The sequence below is a fragment of the Ilyonectria robusta genome, assembly GCF_021365365.1.
Source record: "Ilyonectria robusta strain PMI_751 chromosome Unknown BGZ61scaffold_4, whole genome shotgun sequence".
Lineage (NCBI taxonomy): Eukaryota > Fungi > Ascomycota > Sordariomycetes > Hypocreales > Nectriaceae > Ilyonectria > Ilyonectria robusta.
In genome coordinates, this window is record NW_025764438.1 from 330,497 (window position 1) to 351,585 (window position 21,089).

The following is a 21,089-nucleotide window of genomic DNA, read 5'->3' on the forward strand; positions in this document are numbered from 1 at the left end:
GAGAGACCAGCCGAGTGGTGCAGGAGCTACGGCCGCCACGCGAGTGCGAGTCCCGGGGCTGTCTAGAGTGGTGCCGTCACCCACACGTGTGGTGCGGTACGCATCTGTGGCCTTATTTGCAGCATGGGACGGTATGGGCTGGATGACTTGCGGATACTAGTGCAGGCGTCAAGCGATCCCAAGTCGCTGGCCATCGGCACCAACGGCAGGGCGGGTACAAGATGGCGTGGACGCCAACCCAACGGCTCTTCGCCGGGGACGGTTCAACTCACGTTCGATGAGCATCCTGGCTGCAGACGCCGCCATGGATGAGGCATGGATGGCCGGGGGACCGAGGGACGGAGCCGGATGGGCGTGGCTCGCTGAAGACTCGGGGGCGTGTGGCTTCAGACTGACGGCTGATGGCTGACGCCGGTGGGCGAACGGTGGGAGGATCAGCAGTCCAACCGGGAGTCTAGGATGGAGTAGCGAAGGTCCAGAGTCAGGTCAGGCTGCCAAGGGGGGGCGCCTTGCGTCAGCCAGATCCCTGATCCAGATTAGGGGACGGGAAGCCAGCATACTGGCCATAACTCTCCAGAGTGGTCAGTGTGCGAGCTGTGTGAGCAATGCCACGAAGCGAGACAGGCAATGGATCCGTGCGAGGCTGCCTGCCTCGGTGGAAGCTCCGTCTGGAGCACTAACTAACCAACAGGGCCGGACCAGGTGGCATGTCCCGAGGGAATCTGGCAAGCAGGACGGAAGCCAAGTCGAACGGGAAGTCCTTTATTAAGCGGATGTTGGCAGAGTGCGGATATGCTCCGCACCGCTCCGTACCCGCAATGAGATAAATCCATCCACCGTCAACAAGCGTATCCGTCGAGCTTGAAATATTAAACCGGCCGCTGCGAAATCTGCCAATCAGCCAGGACCGAACTTGAGCGGCACTGCGAACCGTCAGCAGAGACAAACCGCTCACGTCGGCAGCGAGATGGCAGTGCATGCTTTTGTGCCAGCCGAAAAGGGATCGATGGCCACCGAAGGATGAGATGGATCCACCAATGCACAGCCAACTGCCTTGCCATTGTCATCTTCGATGGAACCGCGGGCGTCATGCATGTGCCGGCAGGCAGCAGGTGGATTGGGGAACCCAGGCAGAGTACCATCCAACGATGGCGGGAGTCGGCGCGGGGTTGCAATTCGTTCAGATAGATGAAGGCCGGCTGCAGTCGGTACGGTGGAGGATACGCATAACACGAATCGCCCAGAGCGGAACCTTTGGACGGGATGAATCGATGCTACCGTAATCCACGGACCAAAGCGCAGCCAGGCGAGAACCAGATTGCCCGGCGTCGAACTAGCCATACGGCACTGGCACGGAGGGACCATGGCAGAAGCGGCAGAAGTCTTGCTGGGTATTCTAGACCTAGTCTTCAATCCTTGTCACCAGGGGACGCAGCTGCGCTAAAGGAGAAGGGGTCCGGTAGGTCTCCCAGTCCCCTGGGTTCGTAGGACGGCATTGCGGGACCAGCATCAGCTCAACGGACCATAGATCAGCGAACAGACGAGTGCGCCAATGGCATTCACGCTTTGCCGTGAGACTTCGTTCCCCAGCAAATCACAACCCTCCATAGCTCTTGGCCTGGCCTGATTGAGTACATAAGTACGTAGTAGGCTCCCGTTCGACCTGCAGCTTGGGGTAAGACGCTAGAACCCGAGCAGGAAGCATCTGGTAACCATATCCCTGGCTCTGAAGCAAGATGCTGATGGTGGTCAACGGTGGCGACGATAATCAGGGGGATGGCACGCATCAACGCTCAAGGGCGGAAATACCGAATGCACTGCTTTGCAGTGGCCCCGTGCGAGGAGCCCGAAGAACGCCGCGCTGTCTCTGCCCGCCCTCATCGATGTGGAGAAGGAATGGAGTTTAAGACTGTCTCAGCTGGTGAGCCTCGAAGTTACTTCCGAAGTGCATCCCCGAAGTGCGTCCCCCGAAGAGCGGGGCGTGTTGGTAACATGGAAACAAGAAACAGGCGGAATCAACACTTGTACACTTCGCCGCGGTGCATTAAGCAATCCGCGCTTGGAACCACCAACATTTGGTGCTCATGAAGGCGGCGATTTTTTTTAATCCAGCCCTAGCGAAACCGTTGTCGTCCCAGGCTGGGGGCGGCCGCGCCCTGCTCGTGCCCTGTTCGGAGGGTGCTTTGGTGATTTCCGGCATCCCGAATCTGGCTGGCTGCATCGCACTACCACTATCGAGGGTGCGAACGTTGACTGGCAACACACTCTGAGACTTGGGGTGCGTAGCAAGGATGGTGAGTTTGTGGCAAGGATCCTATCTGGGCTTGCATTGAGGCGGCTGTGTAACCTGGAATATGCCTACTTCGTACAAACTGAGAGCGGCTGAAGAGTACATGTAAGATTTACGTAGTTCGTGATCGACGGATTGGCATGTCTCCGGACACGCCCCGCGGCTTTATGCCCGCGGTTGGGGAGTCCATTAGGATGCACGGCTGGCAAGCCGATGTCGATCCTCAAGCCGGAGCGATTGACTTTCACCTATCGCACCGAGCTGACCTGGATCATTGACGGCGTCGTGGGGAGAATTTGCTTTTCGCGCAGTGCCGGCCGCTACCTAAATTGCTAGTCCCCGGAGAGGCCCACACGCATGACGTCTTGCTGGGTGCGGCATATGAAGCCCAAACAGGAATGGCATGGCACTATCGTCACGCCCATCACGGCACTCGTATGATCTTTTGCCGCTAGCGTCGACCTGGCGCCTCGCTTTCTGGGAGCCACTTGAGAACCGACAGGGTCCGTGAGAGCGCCTCGCTTTTCCAGACACTGGCAGTTTGGGGTTGAAGATGGACGCCGGGAGATCCTTAGCTGGTGCATAGCTCTAAGAGATGAGCTTGTGTTACGGCATATGCTGCGCCACCGCTCCAGGCTAGAAACAGATGGATGTCAGCGTCTCGACTCACGACGCTCCACGGGCATCAATCCACCGAAGCCGTCGAATCTCCGCGCTGTGGGCGCAGCCAAAGGGCCAAAGAAGCGAGAAGCGCGCTGTAACCGTAGCTTACCAGCCAGACGGAATCCTCTGCAGACATGCACGCCTGCACCTCGTAATGTGATATCCGTGGGTCTGGGTTTCCACAGACATTTCGGCGACCATCTTGCTGGCGCGAAAAAAGTGCTCCAAGTCGAAGCATTGAACGGTTGGATGAGTTGGATGGAGAACATGTCTTGGTGCGCGTGCGCCACCAACACACAGCCAACTGCCTGCCTACTGCAGTTGGTACGTACAGTAGTTCGAATGGAAGGACGCCTGCAACGAGACCTGGGAGGTGGAATTTACGGACATGGTGACATCTGCCAACCAACTCGGCTCCGTACCTGCCTCAACTGGGATCGACAACCAACACCAGTGGAGATGAGGTGTGGGCAACTTCCAAACGCGGAATCCTCCCTTTGCGACTGCCCATGTTGCTGGGCTTGCGCGCGTAGAGCACGTGCTCGGTAAAAGAACAGCATCAACACGGATTGTCTTAGCCTCGCACAATGTGCAGACACGTCTCCGCCTCTGTGGCGATTGACGACAAAGCACGGGCGGCTCGCCATCGCCAAGGATCTAACAAACTCGAGGCTTGCGACCGGTGGCGGATGCGTGAGATAACGGAGTCGCGGCAATGTCTACGGAGGTACCTTCTTGCCGCTTCCCGGCACGGCTGTTTTGCCGGACTGCGGGGGAGATGTTGTTGACACGATTCGTGTGGCGCCGCTGTTCCTCCGCATTTGACAAGCTTCTCGCTTGGTGCAGAGTACTTTCAACCACAACGGTTGGTATGCCATGTACCTGTCATGCCGGTTTGCGCTCGGTTGCTGGCCGGGCTAGGCGAACTGACTGGTCGCTGCAGGGGTAGGGACTGACAAGATCGAAATTTAGATTCGGAATGCTGGTGCTGCCCAGATGAGCTGACAAGTCCCAGCCCAGCCTCAGCATCCACACCACCAGCCAGGTGCAGAAATCACCGCAACCCCAATACCCATCCAAGAAGTTCGATTCGCTGCGTCGGACTCATCAGTGGCTGCAAAGTAAGGCCAACCAAGGAAGGAGATGGCAGCCAGAAACATGTGTCTTGACACACTGCCTCGGCATCCTTCTTCCTTCACCCCTTCTCAGCCACTCATGAGCCCAACTCTGCACACGGCCATCATGGCTTGGAACGCACTCGGTTCTACGCATCATGATAACTAATCATTTGACCCAGTAGCTACCCCAGATCCACTGTTGCGCCGCCATTGCTCGGATCTAGCATGACAGACTCAGCTTTTCGGCTTCCTGATCCAGCTTCATCTCCGACCCTGGCACAAATAGACACATTGGACCCTGGCACAGTGTCGCTCGGCCGAGTCCCCAGATGCTCCCTCCCTGTCTCCCTGTCCTCGCCTCGCACAACGGCTCCGAGGGTTTCGGCCTCGGGGTCCAACCTGAATGAGCAGATGGAAGCCCATGGCACGAGCGCCCGTGGTGAAGATCAACTGTCAGGCCAGATCGGCCCACCGCAAATATTCGCTCGGTTGGTCGAAAACACCTAGCCGGCCTCGTTTTGAGAGCACTTTAGCGAACCTGCAAAAGACCACCGACACGCCCCAGTACCATGGGGCTTCACTTCTTGGCTGTCCTGAGCTATACCGAGGGAGCTGGGTTAGAAGCCAAAGAGGGGCTCGTTGGCTTCGCCCCTTTTATCCAAATGCCGCGTCCTTCCTTATTCTTAGCGCCTCATCCGACAATCCAACAACTCCCGGTTGAAGTCAACCCAAAACGGATATTGCGTGTTACTCAGAATGGTGTTCGGCCAAGCCGTCATTCATCAGCCACCCGAAGAGGCACATTCGGTGACAGCAAAGTACCGAGTTCAGCCCGACAGATTTGCCTCCCCACAGTATGTAAGCTACCTCTAAGCAGGCTACTCCCGGGATGTTCGGCCCAGCGTGGAACGTGGGTACCAGGAACCAGGGCTGAGATAGGCCTCGAAGAAACGGGCATTCAGGGGACTCCCTAGGGTGGGTGCAAGCTCGGGTGCCCTGCATTGCTGGTCCGGATCCCCACACCCGTTGGGGCTCTTGTCGGTCCCGACGGGAACGAGCATCGCCGTGACTCGCCGTTCTGGAGCTCACACCAATCAGGTCTCTTATCTCGCCGACTACACAATCAGGTTATACCCACTTTCACTGTCCCAGCGTTCACGAGTCTCAAACTAATACAGATAATAAAGACGATGCAACCCGTCAATGATCGACACCACTATTCCCGGCCCCGTTATCAAACCAACACATCCCGTGAAGTATCAACGCACAGTGTTGAAAGGTTCGTCAGTTGTACATAGCCCAAGAACATGCGCTACGCAAATCCCCTAATCCCCTCAGCACATGTCTTGGATATGGGCTGCACGGTATCCTTGGGGCGTGCATGTGGCTTGGAGGGTCGGGACGGCCAGCCGGTAACAAATCAGAGACACACAGGATACATGGTGATACTTTCCTTGGCGATGGAGATGTCACCTCGTACCTACCAACTAGATGCTGCCGTTCAGGGCAGTGGGTTTACATACGAGCAGCAGAGCGCGCTAAGCTTCACTCCAGCAGGCGCATTCTCGTATGAAGACTCAGCTGGCGGGTCAAGAGCTCGACATCACACTCGTGCTCGCCGACCACTGCGGATACAACAGGGGCATTCGACCAAGCTACCACCACATAGAGCATGCTCCTTCGGTACTGGCCTCCGCCAAGTCAACTGGTTCCGGTGATGCGAACCCTCCTGGCCATCTCGTCCCATCGTATCAGGACACCAAAGCTCAATCCAACACGTTGGAATTCACTAGTTCCACGTTATCTACGGAAATGTGGCATCAGAGGTCGCATGGCAGGCCGCCTTGAGAAGGTGGGCTTGCCCTGTGGCTGAGCAGTGACATCATGATCATTCAGGCGCCCGAAGGATTCCCATTCGCTTCGACTCTTCGAATCAAGTGGTTCAGAACGAACCTGGCATCCACGCGTACACCCCGCCAGTATGGAGGGCGTGCGTACTGGCCCAAGAGCAACGATACCGGCGCAATTTCATCATGCAGACATAGAGAAACACCCGCACAGCTGATCCCAGATTCCAAATAACAGGCCACAGTCCATTCAGTCGGGGTCATCTCAGAGGAAAGAAGCCGTACGCGTATACTATCCCCTTCATCTGGCCCAGAACCTTATTGCATCTTGATCGGCAGTTTAGGCAAATGACACCTTCTAGGGGCTAAGGTCATAATGCCACCAGCGACTCTGGCGGAAAGACTAGCCCGGCAATTGTTTAATAGCGCCGGCCTATGTTTGAGGGTATTGCCGTGGGCGGCAAACGTCGATCTTGAGGCAGACGCTAAGTGCTCGGTGGAAGAAATAGCTGACTCTAAGCTGCCTAGGTGCGGGGCGTAACATCTACACTCCACTACGATGAGCAAAGGCCCGAGTCACCAACACATTAATACTCTCAAATATGGAAGACAGGCACAGGATGTACAATCCCATTAATAGCTTCGAGTGCCATATATGTTGCAGAGTAAAGGCACTACATCCAAGTTGGGCTCTCGTCGGAGGCCTTCGAATCACGGGGTGCGCCGTGACATCACCTCGCGTCACACAGAAGCCGGCATAGCCAAGAAGTGCATCACAGGCTAATTCTCAGGCGCAGATGCCAATGGCACTACAGCGGTGAAAGTATCCAAGCGCGAAGGGCGAGCCTGCTAGCTTATTGCTGGGCAAGGTTTCATTTCGATTAACCGGAGTGCGCTAGGGCTCGCCAATAGACGCAAGCCGTATAGACGGATTTCCTAATCAGTCCGGCTACCTGAGGGCACTATTGACCACAGACGAAAAGTCTCCGTGCCCCGTCAGACTCCACTGAGCTGGAAGGGGGATCAGGGTGCGCACTTCCGGCATCCTTGGCAAGCATTAGTGAGCCGTCAACCTGGCGGCCGAGTCCGGGTGGGTAGGGTGTGGATGGAGCCAGACCTGGGGGAAATCCACAGCCATGGGCGGCATCAAGAACCCCAAGGCAAGGCGCCACGAGGCATTTGGTTGTCACATCATCCGTCTGGGACCAACCCGGTCACCTTATTGCCGCCCCTGGCTTGCAAATACCGCTTGGCCGATGCTTGTCGGAGTACAATGGGTCCTCGCTTCAACTGACGGATTACTGGCTGAGACGGCCTAATCTCTACCGATCGGTTGAGCAGCCACCACTAAGGCCAGACCAAGAGCTGTCTCAACGACACTTCCTATGGGTCCCCATCTTACTACGTACGGTTGGCCGGCTTGACAACACGGTAGACTCCTCCTTACTACGTACTCCTATCAGCATTGCGCCAGCTGTGCAGAGACCTGGTCTGAGCGGAGTGGTTGCTCCATTGATGCCCACTTCTGTCCGAGCTGGACTTCGTCAGCAAAACGGAACAGCCGTGGTCTCAGTTGAGACTGGACTGAGCGCCCACGTGCCGAGAAGGCTTCTCGAAGGCTGCCGAGGGGGACGGGGGCCCTTATCAACTGTGTCCGTGTCCGTGTCCGTCCCCTCGTGGCATCCTAGGCATGCAAAAGCAAGCAGGCCGGAATGGAACCCCGGTGCATTGGAATGGCCGGATGGGACGCTCAGGGTGACATCGCCAGGTATGCTATTCTTAGGTGGGCTCCGATGCCCTTGGTCGGATTCTGGGGCACTTCAACGGCAGGCACACCAGATCGAGTGGTTGAAGACGTCACTGAACCTTCTTGAGCGGCAACCCGTTGAGACGGCCCACCAGCGCTCGACCGCTCGCCCTAAGTTCTACCGAGCTGCTATCCCCTTCGGGTTGTTTACTCGAGGGTGGGCGAGGCTACGTCCCATCCAGGCTGCCCTCGGCCCATTAGCGGCCACGATCAGGGTTCAAAGTTCCAGCATGGATTATAGGCTGGACGCCTCAGACGTGGGAGCCCAGCAGTGGCAGCTGATTGAAGGGTTAAATTTTCAACCCTCCGCCCGACCAACCCTTCGAGAACAGCCCAATCGTGGGGGGAGTAGCGACTCGATCAGGGTGCTGCACCGACAATACCGACGGTACGTCGTGACAGGTCTCCGTTAGGGTGTGGTGGCATTAGTGCTGTGCCAGGGGACGGCGGAATGCAGGCGGCGTGGCGTCTCGTCTCACCCAGCGGGATAGTTGTGGACGCGAACCTCACGACATGCCACTTGTTAGTCCAGTTTGGGGAAACTCCTCGTGGCTGCGCAGGTTTCCAGCTCATCCATCACGCCGCAGACCCTCGCCTTCTTATCCGTTTCGTCAAACCTCAAACGACCCAAACCATTCTGCAGGGCCACAGGGACCAAGTGGGCGAGGACGCTGACGGCAGCCTCCCCCCTACCCTACAGACCATCCACTTCGGCACGTCTGCAGGATGGACACCAACCTGGGCACCAGCCTAAGGTCCCCTCCCCTGTTTGAGCATCGCATCTACGGCACATGTCATGTATGTATGTGTGGTGGTCGAAGATGACGGCAGGGGTACGTGGCGAGGCCGTCCAACCACCTGCCAAATGGGAAGTAAACCATCTCACCCTGGCGAGATACAGGTGGTCAATTCAGAGTGCCATCCCCCCGAACGGCAGCGAGGTCTAGATCCGCTGCCAATAGAGGTGCCGTGATCGACGAGTGTACTTCTGCGTCCTATTTTCAACCACAGCCTTGGACTTGGAAAGCAGGTGCACTGCGAGCTCCTTGTCCGAGGAAGCGGCAGTGAACATGCCCGAGACGTGAGCACCTACTAAAGTACCATGGTCCCATGTCGACAGGCAGATAACTATAACATGCACAGACGCATGATTATCGTACCTTTCTTAAATGCCTCTCTCCTTGGGCAAATGCCGGGTTGGATACCGACTCTAAACGGCCAGATCTGGTGCAGACGCAAAAAGCAAGAAGCAGGAGAGCAGCATACCGGCGACACCATTGCATGAGATCTACGCCAACTCAGATCAGTGGCCAGGGTCCTCAAGAGGCGGCCTCGCTCCCGTGTACTTTCGTTTCTTTTTCCCTTGCCCAGCCCCCATGTACCCCTTCCCTGTCGAACCCCCCGTGCTCGGCGACCTCTACATTCGGACAGCTGTGACCCCAATGCGCGAAGGCTCCCTACCCTATGCCAGTGTGGGCGAGAATTCAGCCCATCGTGGCCGAGAATCTCGCCGCGGAGTCCGCTTTAACCGACCACCACCGGACGGATGCTGAGCTTTCCGACCCAGGGGCTAAGTCGTTCCCGGGAACCTACCTTTGTTGGGCGAGAACAAGATGGTTGGTTGTTGGTCGTGTTGGTTGTGATGGCATTCTCGGACGGGCATGGAGGGTGAGCATACGACTTTGGCTGCTGTGCCTCTCGTTGGCTATGTGGCTCAGAGTTGCCGACCAGGCTCCACGGCTTGCTTCCCGATTGTGTAGAGCTCCGGCATACCACCGCCGGCAATGGGGAACGACGAGCCGCTTATTCCGTATACCGATGGGAAAGGGCAGATGGGCGTCGCTTGTGGGTTTTCGCCAATCTCCATCACGTCAGTTTGGGGCCTGAGCCTACGTGGCAGGATTTAGGTTTCCAGGATGATGTCGTTCGATATCGTCTCGTGATATCGTGATATTATCGGGGGAAAAAACTATAGGGTAGACGTGTTGGTTTGCGTATATGTGTGAATCCTTCACTCTTTGCAAGTAACCATATGCTACTGGCTAAGGTTTACGGCTGAAGGGTGCATGGGATTTATATCGGCGGCCGCATATACACCACCTCTGATAGCTAGGCTATTAGGCGGAGCCGGCTGGATTTTAAGTCTCAGGAATAGACCCTAAGCGTCCCATGGTAAAGTGGACATGTCACTCCCACATTCTCTCTAGTTCAAGACTAGGAGGGCCGGAGATGCTGGATCGCGAAATGGCGGCGTGGTATTGCCGAATTAACAGCATACATACAAGATTCACGATCCAAACAACTCGTGAATGACCACGAGGGAGCATGGCGAGAAGGTGTCCTAATTCGTGATATAATGCATTTCACCCTAAAACGATATCTAGTTCAAGCATGAACAAATCTGTCATGAGTATCAGAGACGTGAACAATCACGTAGAGTCATGGGCCCTTGGTGTTGTGTCATCTCTAATCTACATCAAACTCAATAGCCATATCCCTTGTGGTATGCCCCTACCAATGTTGTAATATTGGATAGAATTCGAGTCCATCTACCATTGCCATATCCCCGAAGAAATCGAGAAACGCCCACCATTATCCAGCGGGTTGGCGACAACAGCACAGTTGCGTTTAAGGGGACATTTCCCTCCGGAATATGGACGACGAGGCTCAACTTATCAGAGCCTGGTATTTGTCGAATCTCCTCGGTATGCAATTAACAATACAGAAAGAAAGTCTTCTGTTCTGGCATGGGTGTAAATATTGCGAGTATGGCCATGATGTGCCCGTACTTAAGAATCATGGAAATGTGAACGTCAAAATTTGGTATCAGGCCAATGTATCAAGTCGAATTTATTTTGGTACGGTTTTAGAGCGTCCTAGGTTTGAGATTAAAAATATCCAATGGGTACACGTATCTATAATCGCAGAGTAGTGCATCTTGCGCCAGCCACAAACTGTACGAACACTTTCTCATTATTATGACATCTGAAAGACGAAGCCAGCTTGAATCGCGGAACAAAACCAAGCGCTAGTGTAGACCCGGGTTACCAGTTACTAGAGATATCGTCATGCATGATAGTGAAGGCCGGTCGGCCCTACGTGAACATATATTCGGGGGAAGTGAGTTGGAGGCTTTGGTTCCGGCCGTGTGTGTGATTCGACTCTTCGAAGCCTGGCATGACGGCGTATGGCGAGAGGCCCAGGACAAATAATACGGCATGGATGGATGTGACGCTTTACAATACAATTGGCTCTTGGGCCGATGCAGATTGACCGTCAGGGCGGTGATAGCTGTGCCGTCCTTGTTGAGGGTTGTATTGAGAGTGAATGCAGGGAGTGGCCTGGATAATAGGAGCAAGTCTCTCACCGCAACGCCCTAGAGGTCGTCTCATCCATTAACCTTAAAGAACCTAGAGCAGGAGTAGGTGGTTGAGGGAACAGAACTGGACGTTGCAAAAAGTGAAACGGGAAATCCCAGATGGGTTGTCTCGAGGGATCCCTGATCGGCTAGGAGAATATTTATTAATTATCCCTACCATCGTGGGTATCTATTCAAGAACCTACGGGAAGATATTTGGGTGATCGAGTCGTATATTCTGGACATGGTGTTGCCGTTGTGAGAGTTCCACGTGAAGACGGCGACTTGAAAAGTGTGAATTGCAGAATAGTTAGATCTCGGTTAGCGGAGGGTCTGTCAATACTCGGCTAGAACATAGACCTTGTTAAGAGAAACTTCTCATGTCGGAATAAGTTGTCTAGGCTCATGAGCTGACGTAGCGGTCTTTACCATAGTTACACTACGACTGCAGTCCATTATGGCCTGGTCCAAACTGCCGAGTCTAGATTATTCGCGCCTGCTGCCCTTGCCACTTGGTGAGACCCTTGCACGTCAACAATGCCAATGTTCGCATTTCCTTTGACTTGTTTTGGGGCTGAGCTTGGTGGCCACGTAAGACATGTTTGTGTGTCCGGGAATATGTCGTCTAGACGCACCATGGACTCGGAAGCGTCTCACCTACAGGAAGCTAGCTCTAGCGTTGGATCCTCGTGGACCGTCATCTGAGGCAGTTTCAGCTGCTGAAGTCGTCAATCAAGCCAATGGAATATGGGTGGGTGCTAGAGAGACCGGCATCATTAGGGCTTGTTTACGAGCAGATGGACGGACCGTGGTTCTTCAATACGGGGAGAGGCGGAGGCGGTGCACGCATGGTGGAGTATTGCTTGACACATGACCGAACTGAAGCCTGTGCTAGTTGAATGGAAAGAGAAACGGATACGAAGTAAGTAGCGAGTTTCATCTCTGCACAGCTACGGGATTATACGCCATGATGATCGAGACTGGGACGAATGACGATGGCTTTTGGTCACCTTGGCCAATTAGCCGTGGTGGTTAAGTAGGTGGTTATACGACCATAGTCGATTTGTATTAATCAGCGCTGCTCCCCATGCCCTGGACAGCCAATGGCATGCATCCCATACGAGCCCGAAATTACAGCAGCTCGCGTACTATGAACAACGGTTTACAGGGGACAGAGGCTTGCGGGCAGGTGTTGACGGCTGACGGGCGCGGACGCAGAGAGCTCTCCGTCGTGTCTAGGTACCTACTAAGGTAGACAGACACTGGAATGCCGATAATATATTCATTATTCCCAAGCTCAGGTACCCGTCCACTATGCGCCGGGACCTGGATCGCAGCAGTTGGCGGGGTGTGGATGCCCTGTGGATGCCCCTGTGGAGGCCCTGGAGTTGATGACGATGGGCCCTAAAAAAAGCCACACGCTGGATGATGACTGGTCACTTTGGGCAGCTCATCCCAGCACAGCGGACAGATATCACCGCCGATCGGGTGGCTTCCAGGCGGCTCTCCGGTCGCCCCCTGTACCTGTGCCTGTAGTTAGGTACCTACGTAGTAACTGCACCTGTACCTGTACTGTGTGCTACCACAGCGCCTGCACCCGCTGTAGCGCCGTGCATTGTACCCCGTACCTGGGCGTAGTAGCGCTTCCATGCAACCTTGTTTCCGACGGACGCGGCACTCGACGATAAGGAGCGGGCGCGAGCCGTGGCCGTAATTTCTTCCTTCCAGAAGCCCGCAAATTTGACTTCCATCTCCTTTCTCGCGTCCCCGTGTCCCCCGTTCCGCCAGCATCTGGTCCGCGTACGCATCCGGCACCAACAATTTCGCATCGCCTCAATTTCTCCCGGATTATCTGCTGTTCCAATTCCCAGTGCGAATGTACCCGTCAGCGCCCGTCGAATCTGCCTTCTCCCGATAGCTGGCATCTTATCCGGCCGATCCGCAATCTACGACACCTCGAATCTAGGTATCTACAGCCTCCGGTTTCGAGCATCGACGCACGCCGCAGCCGCAGCCGCCGCCGCAACCGCCGCCATGAGTTGGATCACAACCCTCACGGGCTACTTGGCCCCCGTCTTCATCGTTCTCTCGCCCATCATCTCCTACAGCGACCAGGTGCTGGCCATGCACCGCTCCAAGAGCAGCGCCGGCTTCTCCCTCGACATCCCCCTCATCATGCTGGTGGCCTCCTTTCTGAGGTGCGACCTCCTATTCGCCCTGCCCTCGCTCCGTCTCGACGCAACACTGGCTGACTCGCGATCCCATCCGCAGGATTTTCTACTGGCCGCATGCCCAATATGACATGAGCTTGCTCTTCCAATCGCTGCTCATGGTTGTGGTCCAGGTCGTCCTGCTCAAGGTCGCTCTAGACCACCGCCCGTCCCCCTCCACCAAGGGAGGAGAGGCCGCGCTTCCGTTTTCCGGGGCCGAGGACGGCGGTTCCGGGTTCCAGCGCCCATACAACTTTTGGCAATGGCGGTCGCCTAAGCGGTAGGTGCCCAATGACTTGACTCCCTCCTCCCTGGACTCCCTGTACCTCGGGTCGCATGGCGCAATCCATGACTGACTGGCTGACTGGCTGACTGACTGACTGACTTGGATTTCTAGGTACTGGCAAGCCATCATCTATTTCGCCGCCGGCCTCGTCGTGCTTCAGGCTCTCCTCTCGCAGATGCCCGCGATATACGGCACATATTCCGATACCATTGGCTACATCGGACTCGCGGTCGAGGCGACACTCCCACTACCCCAGATCCTAGTAAACCTTCGTTCAAGGTCCTGCAAGGGCCTCCGACTATCTGTCCTAGCCAGCTGGGTGGGAGGCGATTCCATGAAGCTGTTCTGGTTCTTCACGGCGACTAGTGAGATCCCGTGGTCGTTCAAGATCTCTGGCATTTTCCAGGCATCGTGCGATGCGTTCCTGGGTCTCCAATACCTCATGTACGGCAATGCACAGTTACCATCGGCCGTCAAGGAACACCCGCTGACAGAGTGGTCGTCAGCGCAACCCGTAACCGGGGCGCCGAGGCGGAGCTTGAGCCCTTCCCGGCGGTCAGCGGCTTTCAACGACAAGGAGGTAGAGTAGGACCTATGGGTAAAAGTAAAAAGGCGTAATATCAGGTCCTGATGCACCCAGAGCGCCGCATGCCGTTTCAGGGCAGGGCTTGTGTGAAGATTTGTGCGTACACAACGGTGAGTGCGACAGGACATGTCGGGATATATGGTGAAAGAGAAGGGAAACTATAGACGGGGACAACAGGCACGGCGTTGGGAGGTTATATGAAAGCAGTAATCGGGACCGGATCCCCTGGATCGGAGACGGAGGGACATGAAGACTGCGGGTGTCCGGAGGTCCGGACCTCCGAAGCCCGGAAGGATCAGGTCAGGCTTGCCAAGACCTGCCAAGTCAAGCCAAGCGATAGCAATCATGCAAGTAATCCGTGGGAGGGATCGGCCAAGGATTCTGCTTGTCCCTGGAATGGAGGTTGAAGGGACAAGCTCCAGCCAAGAGTCAAGCAACAGCAGGAGAATCGGTCACATTGACGACGTCCGAAAGTCCGGAAGACGTTGAGGCCTGGGCGCGCTGCTCCACAATAGAGAGTGGAAGGCGGGACTCATTTAGTTTGCATGAACAGATGATTGCCGGGGAATCGGTAGATGTCTGCATGTTTAAACATATGTCTCTCTTGGTATTTCTTGGACATAGTCGTAGCCGTGGTGGGTTGATACAACTCAGGGGTTTACACGACCCAGGGGTTTATTACACAACCCACCACCAGCAGAGGTGCGATGGCCGTTAATTCCTGGTAGCGCGGTACTTGGTGGGATTCCAGACTTTGGGGGCGGGGAGGCGGCTCACCACTGGGGTACGCGACGGATAGAAATAATCATGCAAGATGATAATGAGTAATTATGAGGAAATATCATTACCCATTATTCCCTTTATTTTTTTAAAGTATTTATTTCGACGTAAAAATGGCTTCCTCGGCGTGGTTATGACCGTTAAGCCTCCTACGACTGGGCGCTGGTGCCTGGTACCTCTCTATCAGAGTCGCACCAGCTGTCACCAGCCGCCAGGAGATTGTTGCCCCCCAGCCACCCGACTTCTGGCCGCCAACTCCTCCAGCGAGGTATTCGCCAACCACCTTTTCCCCCTACTCTACTTGAACAACACCACTACCTATCTCCGTCACTCTCTTCACGTAACTACGGCAACCATCTCTCTCTGCGCTACCTGCCTATTCGGTGTCTCTCTTTTAGTGCACGTCGTTACACGTATTCGCCGCCTTAGTTAACTGGGTTGTCACTCTATCCGAGTTGGCCTTCCTTTCTGAGGAATCGACGTGTCCCTGGGAATAGGACAATATCCTATCGTCCATTGTCGACCCTCGAACCGAGCTTTTGTCCCGGCGACAAAAGACACTTCGGCCTCTGTGGAACCTGATCCTTAGGATTTCCCGTCCTAAGAGCTTCTGCGTGGTATGTATGCGATTTCTCCTACTGCGCCATCGCCTTCTCACAACTTAGAAACCGTCTAACATTCAATCTCGCGGTTCAGTTCTATATTCAGCTTGCGCGATACATCGCAGACTTCAAGCAACCTCATTCGACGTGAGTCTAGCCCCCACGCTACTTTTCTTTTCTCGTCGTTTCTTTTTCCTCGTTTTCACGTTTGCACGTTTCGAGATTTCCCCTCTCCAAACCATTCTCCCCGTTTGATGTACCCCTAGAGGAAACATTCGAAGCCGTTTTTCCATCCTCACTTTTCGTTCACTGCCTTCTCACCTTGCACCCTAAGCCCAACTTTAGTCTGAACAAACGCACCCAAACACAAGTGCCCACTTATATCACTGACCGGCCGTTCACCTCGACTTCTGCCTATTTATTTCTCTCCGCTTCTTGAACTCCTTCACCCAACTCTCACCTCTCATCTACACTTTCCTGAGACCAGACGTTCTCGTTTGGCCTCGCCTCCCTTCATCTTCTCTTCTTTCTTTTGGCCTTGATTCTTCCTCCTCTTTTCATCTTCCACCACAACAACTCACCTGCGGGATAACTAACGTCGCCGTCAGCGCACTGCTTGTCTTCGCATCATTCACCTCGTTGCCTCTCTCTTGATCAATCAGACTGGTGCGTTATCAAGACCTCTTCTTTCATTCTTCTCCGTAGTCGCTCTTTGGCTACCCATCTCATCTCTCCTCACCTCACCATTTGGAACACACCTACTTCTCCCCTCTACACCAAAACCTTCTCCGACCGTCCCTTGAGTTTCATTCACTGACCCAACCTCACAGAAACAGCAACTAGCCTTCGTCACCATGCCTGCAGCAAACACCAAGGCCAACTACAAGACCTATGAGGCTCAGGCCCGTATGGTCCGCGCCATCGTGGCTGCTCACCCTGAGGTTAAATGGAACTACAAGGGTAAGACCTGGCTCGATTCCCTTTTGTCTGGCGCTCCCACTTCCTATCCCCTGGTTCTCCCGACATACTTTCCTCCCGGGCATCCTCATTGCTAGCCTCAAATCCGTTTGAGTCGAAGCTGAAGATTGACTCCTCGCCCCCAGAGATCGCAGCCTGTTACGGCACAGACATGACTGATCATGCCTTGAACCATCGGTTCCGTCGCCTGCGAGCCCAGGCCATCGTTATTAGAGATGGCCGGGCTCAGGGTTTTGATATGAAGGATATGTCGACCGACGACAACTTTCTTCCCAAGACACAAGAGAATGTTGACAAACACAGTACGCCACCCCCTTTGCGTTCTCTCACATGCCCTCTTCGTCTTTCTTCCATACACAACACATGACTCATTTGCCCTCGAGAACCCGGTTACTGACTGCTTCTGCCCTTTAGACATCGCCAAGTACTTCGGTCAGTCCACTGCAGATGGAATCCAGTTCCAGTTCCGCACCATCAAGAAGGATGCTGAGCAGCTCCGCCAAGTAGAAAGCGAGGGTGGCAATGTGGCTAACTGCCTTTCCATCGGCGCAGGCTCTTCTATCGGACCCAGCACCCCATCCAAGCCAACCCCTTCCCGTGGCGCTGGCAGCCGTTCTGGTGCTACCGTGAAGCGATCTCGCGCAGCAGCTGTGCCCACCTTTATCAAGCGCTCCGAGTCTGATGACGAGGAGGATGACCTCAACTTCAGCGAGCTTGACGACACCCCTTCTAAGCGCATCAAGACAACCGGTCCAGCTCGTGGTGCCGCCAAGTCCCGCACTCCATCTCGTCGAGCCGCCACCAAAGCTGTCGCTACTATCGCCGCTGGCGCCCAGCTCGAGAGCAGCGCGTCTCCTCCTGAAGATGCATTGACGCCTCTTACCGACTCTGCACCTGCACCGCCTGTCTGCGCCGATCCGGCGTCTATCTTTGGCAGCGTTGAACACCGACACCCTGCCTATGATTCCAAGTCGCAGCTTTTCAGTACCTCTACCACTTTCACCAACAACGGCATTGATGAATTCCTTGGCAGCAGCGGCATGGATGACGTGCCCATGTACCCCGGCTCAAACTACAACGAGTTCGAGGGCGATGGCGAGATATAATCTGCCACCCTTTCTTACTCGTTTTGGTCTGGAACGCTTTGAGGTTCGACCTCTGCTCATTTTCATCTCCTTTGTCCTCTGTGGCCGGCGCGCCACCAGGATCAGCTTGGCCTTTCATCCAGGATTCCCACGAAACCAAAAGCAACACCGATTGTATTGTACGAGGCGTTAGGAGGAAAGGAAGTGCGCAATAGGATTTCGCCCCAGGGAGGGCCACCATGTCTCTTTTGCTATTGGAATCACCACACGATCAGGCTTTTTCTTCTTCTCTGTGCTCATGTCACATTTACCCCTTTGAGGGCAACACTCATCTGAAAGATTATGAGGAAGATGGTTCTTTAATACGGAAGTCTGGTTTCGGTTTGGTTTTTAGCACCATGCCGCGCTACGGAGCGGAACGGAACTTACACCACATGTTTCGCAGGGCTGCGAGTGCTTTGGTAGGTCTCGACCTAAGAGGTTTTTGATCTCTCCTCGTTTTGTTGGCTGGGAGGAAATGAGGGATGGATGGACATGCCGTGACGATTAGCTAGATAGCTAGAGATTCCACACCGAAAATACGACAGTGTGTGTACGAGTATGAACAATCAATCATGAAGGTGGTGTGACGAGGGTGCAATAATATGGTCATCTATCTTGATAAAGCGCCACGACAGTGCTGTCCAACCTCAGAGTTGCTGTAAGTTGCACTCAGTTCATTTTCATTTTGGTTTCCAAAAAATAACAGACTACCTTTTCCCTTCCCCAACACCCACACGCAACGGGTCTATCCGTTCATCTTGGCTCCGCTCAACTCATCAACACCTTCCACAGCGCATCCTTCTCTACAAAGTCGTGGTGGATCAGGTTCACCAGCCAGTACTCGTCCTTGATGCCGCTGAGCAGCTTCTCCGTGTCCGAGGCGCGGCCGTAGACCTTGGCCCACTCGCCCCAGATGCCAAAGGCCTCCTCGCTCCAGGCGCGGAAGCTGACCTCCTCGATGATGGTGGGCGTGATGATCTCCTTGCCAGGGAAGACGCCCCAGGTGACGGCGTTGGTGCTGGCGCCGCCACTCACGTCGGTGCTGCCGAGGCCGCCGCTCGAGTCGGACGTGACGAAGTCGCCGTGCGCGTTGCCGGCGTAGAAGCAGACCGAGTTCCGCAGTTCGGGGGAGGTGAGCTTCGCCTCCAGGACTGTCCATTCGGAGGTGGGAATGAAGAACTCGACAAAGGACTTTTGGAAGACGAAGCCATGCTCAGGACCCCAGCCGAAGGTCGAGTCGTTGGAGCGCAGGCCGTTGACCGCGGGCTGAGAGGCCACAGTCCACCAGCCCTTGGTGTTGAGCTGCAGGAGGTGCGGCTGGATGGTAGACGACTCGGCGAGGAGCTCCTCCTCGCTCCAGGGAATGGCCGACAGCTCGCCCTTGATGTGCTTGACGAACAGGTCGTTGATGTCCTGGCGCGTCTTGGGGTGGCCCCAGAGCCTGACAGCCTGCGTGATGGACATATGGAGGCTCACGCCGTAGCCGTCAATCTCACCGTACGCCGGAGATCGCGCATCACCGAAACGACCGTTGGGGAAGTCATCCCAGGTGGCCTCGCGGCCAAGAACTCCCTCGCCCTCGGAGATGGCCAGGGTGTTTGCGCGAGTGTTGATGGCTTCGGCGCGTACGCCGGCCTCCTGAGCTGTGGCCTCCCACTCGGGGTGAGTCGCGGATCGGTCGCCGACGATGACGCGGTTGTGCGGGTCGGAGCCGACGGAGGAGTGTCGTCGGGATGCGCGAGAGCGGGAGTGGCTGCTGAGAGGCAGGTTGGCGCTGCCATTGACTTGGAGAGCAGGGACGGGGATGGAATCGTCGACGACAATGGCCTCTTCGTCTTGAGGAGGGTCGGGGATCAGGTTCGTTCGCTCCAGAATAAACGACACTGACTTCTCCAGGTTCAGGGTGTAGAAGTGGAAGCCCTTGGGTCCCGGATACCGGGACTTGACCTCCTTGACCTGTTCCACCAGCTCGCTGACGATGTCCACGCCGACCATCTTGACGCGCTCATCATCGCCCTTGACGGCAAGGAGGCGGGAGAGAACCTCTTCGGGGACTTTGGCGTGGCTAAGCTTAGTCGTTCGCTTGACCATCTGGTAGCTCTGAATGGGCATGAGGCCGGGGATGATGGGCAGGGTCTTGAAGACACCGCTGGGGTGTGATCGCAGTGTCTCCTCAAAGTTGTCGTAGGCCTTGATATCGAAGAAGAGCTGAGTCATGACGAAGTCGGCGCCGGCCTGGACCTTGTCGACAAGGTAGGGAAGATCGTGCTCCAGGCTCTGTCCAAGCGGATGGCTCTCCTCGGCGTGGCCCTCGGGGTATGCTGCCACGCCAATGCAGAAGTAGTCGCCGTGGGTCTTGCGAATATACTTGACGAGGTCGACGGCCCAGTTGAAGTCCTGACCGCCGTCGTCTTCCGAGTCTTCGGGATCGCGGTACTCGTCCCGCCGGGGGGGATCGCCGCGCAGGGCCAAGATGTTGCGGATGCCCAGGGCCTTGGCGTCCTCGAGGGCCTTATCGACTAGCTTCCGGCTCATGTTGGTGCATGTGAGATGGAGGCAGGTGGTGAGGCCGAGCTCGCGCTGGCACAGCTCGGCCAGCTCGAGCGACTTCTGAGACGTGGTTCCGCCGGCGCCCCAGGTGACATTGACGAAGAGCGGGCGCAGGGCGCGTTCCATGCGGTGCAATCGGTCGCGGAGGTTGGAGAAGCCCATGGCCGTCTTTGGCGGGAAGAACTCGAGCGAGAAGTAGGTGCCGTCGGCCGGCAGCGCGGCGATGCGGTCCGTGATCTTGTCCATGGCGGGCAACGGACGGTACGGCAGCTGCATGAGTGCAATGGGGCTGCGAGGGATTGTGAGTCGAGTCGTCGTAGATGGGCGCGGTCGAGGAGGGAGTAAGTGGCGGATATCGTCGGCGGGGTTCGCTTGAGAGGCGTGGAGTCGTGGAGTCGTGGCGATGAGGGGCAGCGGCAATCTGATATCAGATGCAGCGTCAGCAGCAGACAGACGAAGCCAAAGACAGCGCAGAGACGAACCAACCGTCGTTCCGTTCCTCTCGTTTCTCTTGTTCCTCTTGTTCTTCAAGCTCACGTGGGCGGCAATGGGCTCCGGATCCGATGGTGCCCTCCGGTCGTCGTTTTCCAGGTGCCGTCCATCTGGAGGGGACAAGTTTTGTTGGCGGGGCATTTCCATAGCGGGGTCCGTTCTCGGTTTGGCGATTAATTTACCATCGGGCGGGTTTCGGCATGCTGCCATGACGCACCGGGGCAGTCATTACAGGCGGTCATTACAGGCCCAGGGAGGTACCTGTCTCCATGTACCCCATGTATCATGCAGGGCCCCCGCCCACCAATTGGATACCGCCCGACAAGTACCGACATAGCCTGAGCTTCGTGATTTTCCGCCGCACATCTTCCTCAGCTTGACTCTTCTTGTTGATG

The 21,089-nt window shown here is 55.7% G+C and overlaps 3 protein-coding genes across 3 annotated transcripts; 2 read left to right on the top strand and 1 right to left on the bottom strand.

The window, feature by feature from the left end:
- Positions 1-13,117: 13,117 nt before the first annotated feature.
- Positions 13,118-14,168, top strand: BGZ61DRAFT_344011 (uncharacterized protein; the record flags this gene model as incomplete). Its single annotated transcript, XM_046239655.1, has 3 exons — positions 13,118-13,281; positions 13,355-13,573; positions 13,691-14,168. The coding sequence occupies 3 exons, from the start codon at positions 13,118-13,120 to the stop codon at positions 14,166-14,168; spliced, it is 861 nt and encodes a 286-aa protein (XP_046108150.1).
- Positions 14,169-16,401: 2,233 nt separating this feature from the next.
- BGZ61DRAFT_528665 (uncharacterized protein) lies at positions 16,402-17,631 on the top strand (the record flags this gene model as incomplete). Its single annotated transcript, XM_046253289.1, has 3 exons — positions 16,402-16,507; positions 16,651-16,827; positions 16,940-17,631. 3 exons carry the CDS (start codon positions 16,402-16,404, stop codon positions 17,629-17,631), a joined length of 975 nt encoding a protein of 324 aa, XP_046108151.1.
- Positions 17,632-17,946: 315 nt separating this feature from the next.
- Positions 17,947-20,703, bottom strand: BGZ61DRAFT_158114 (methylenetetrahydrofolate reductase-domain-containing protein). Its single transcript, XM_046237434.1, has 3 exons — positions 20,685-20,703; positions 18,436-20,623; positions 17,947-18,370 (listed from the first exon to the last, which is right to left on the bottom strand). The coding sequence occupies exons 2-3, from the start codon at positions 20,476-20,478 to the stop codon at positions 18,263-18,265; spliced, it is 2,151 nt and encodes a 716-aa protein (XP_046108152.1). The 5' UTR covers positions 20,479-20,623; positions 20,685-20,703; the 3' UTR covers positions 17,947-18,262.
- Between the last annotated feature and the right edge of the window lie 386 nt (positions 20,704-21,089).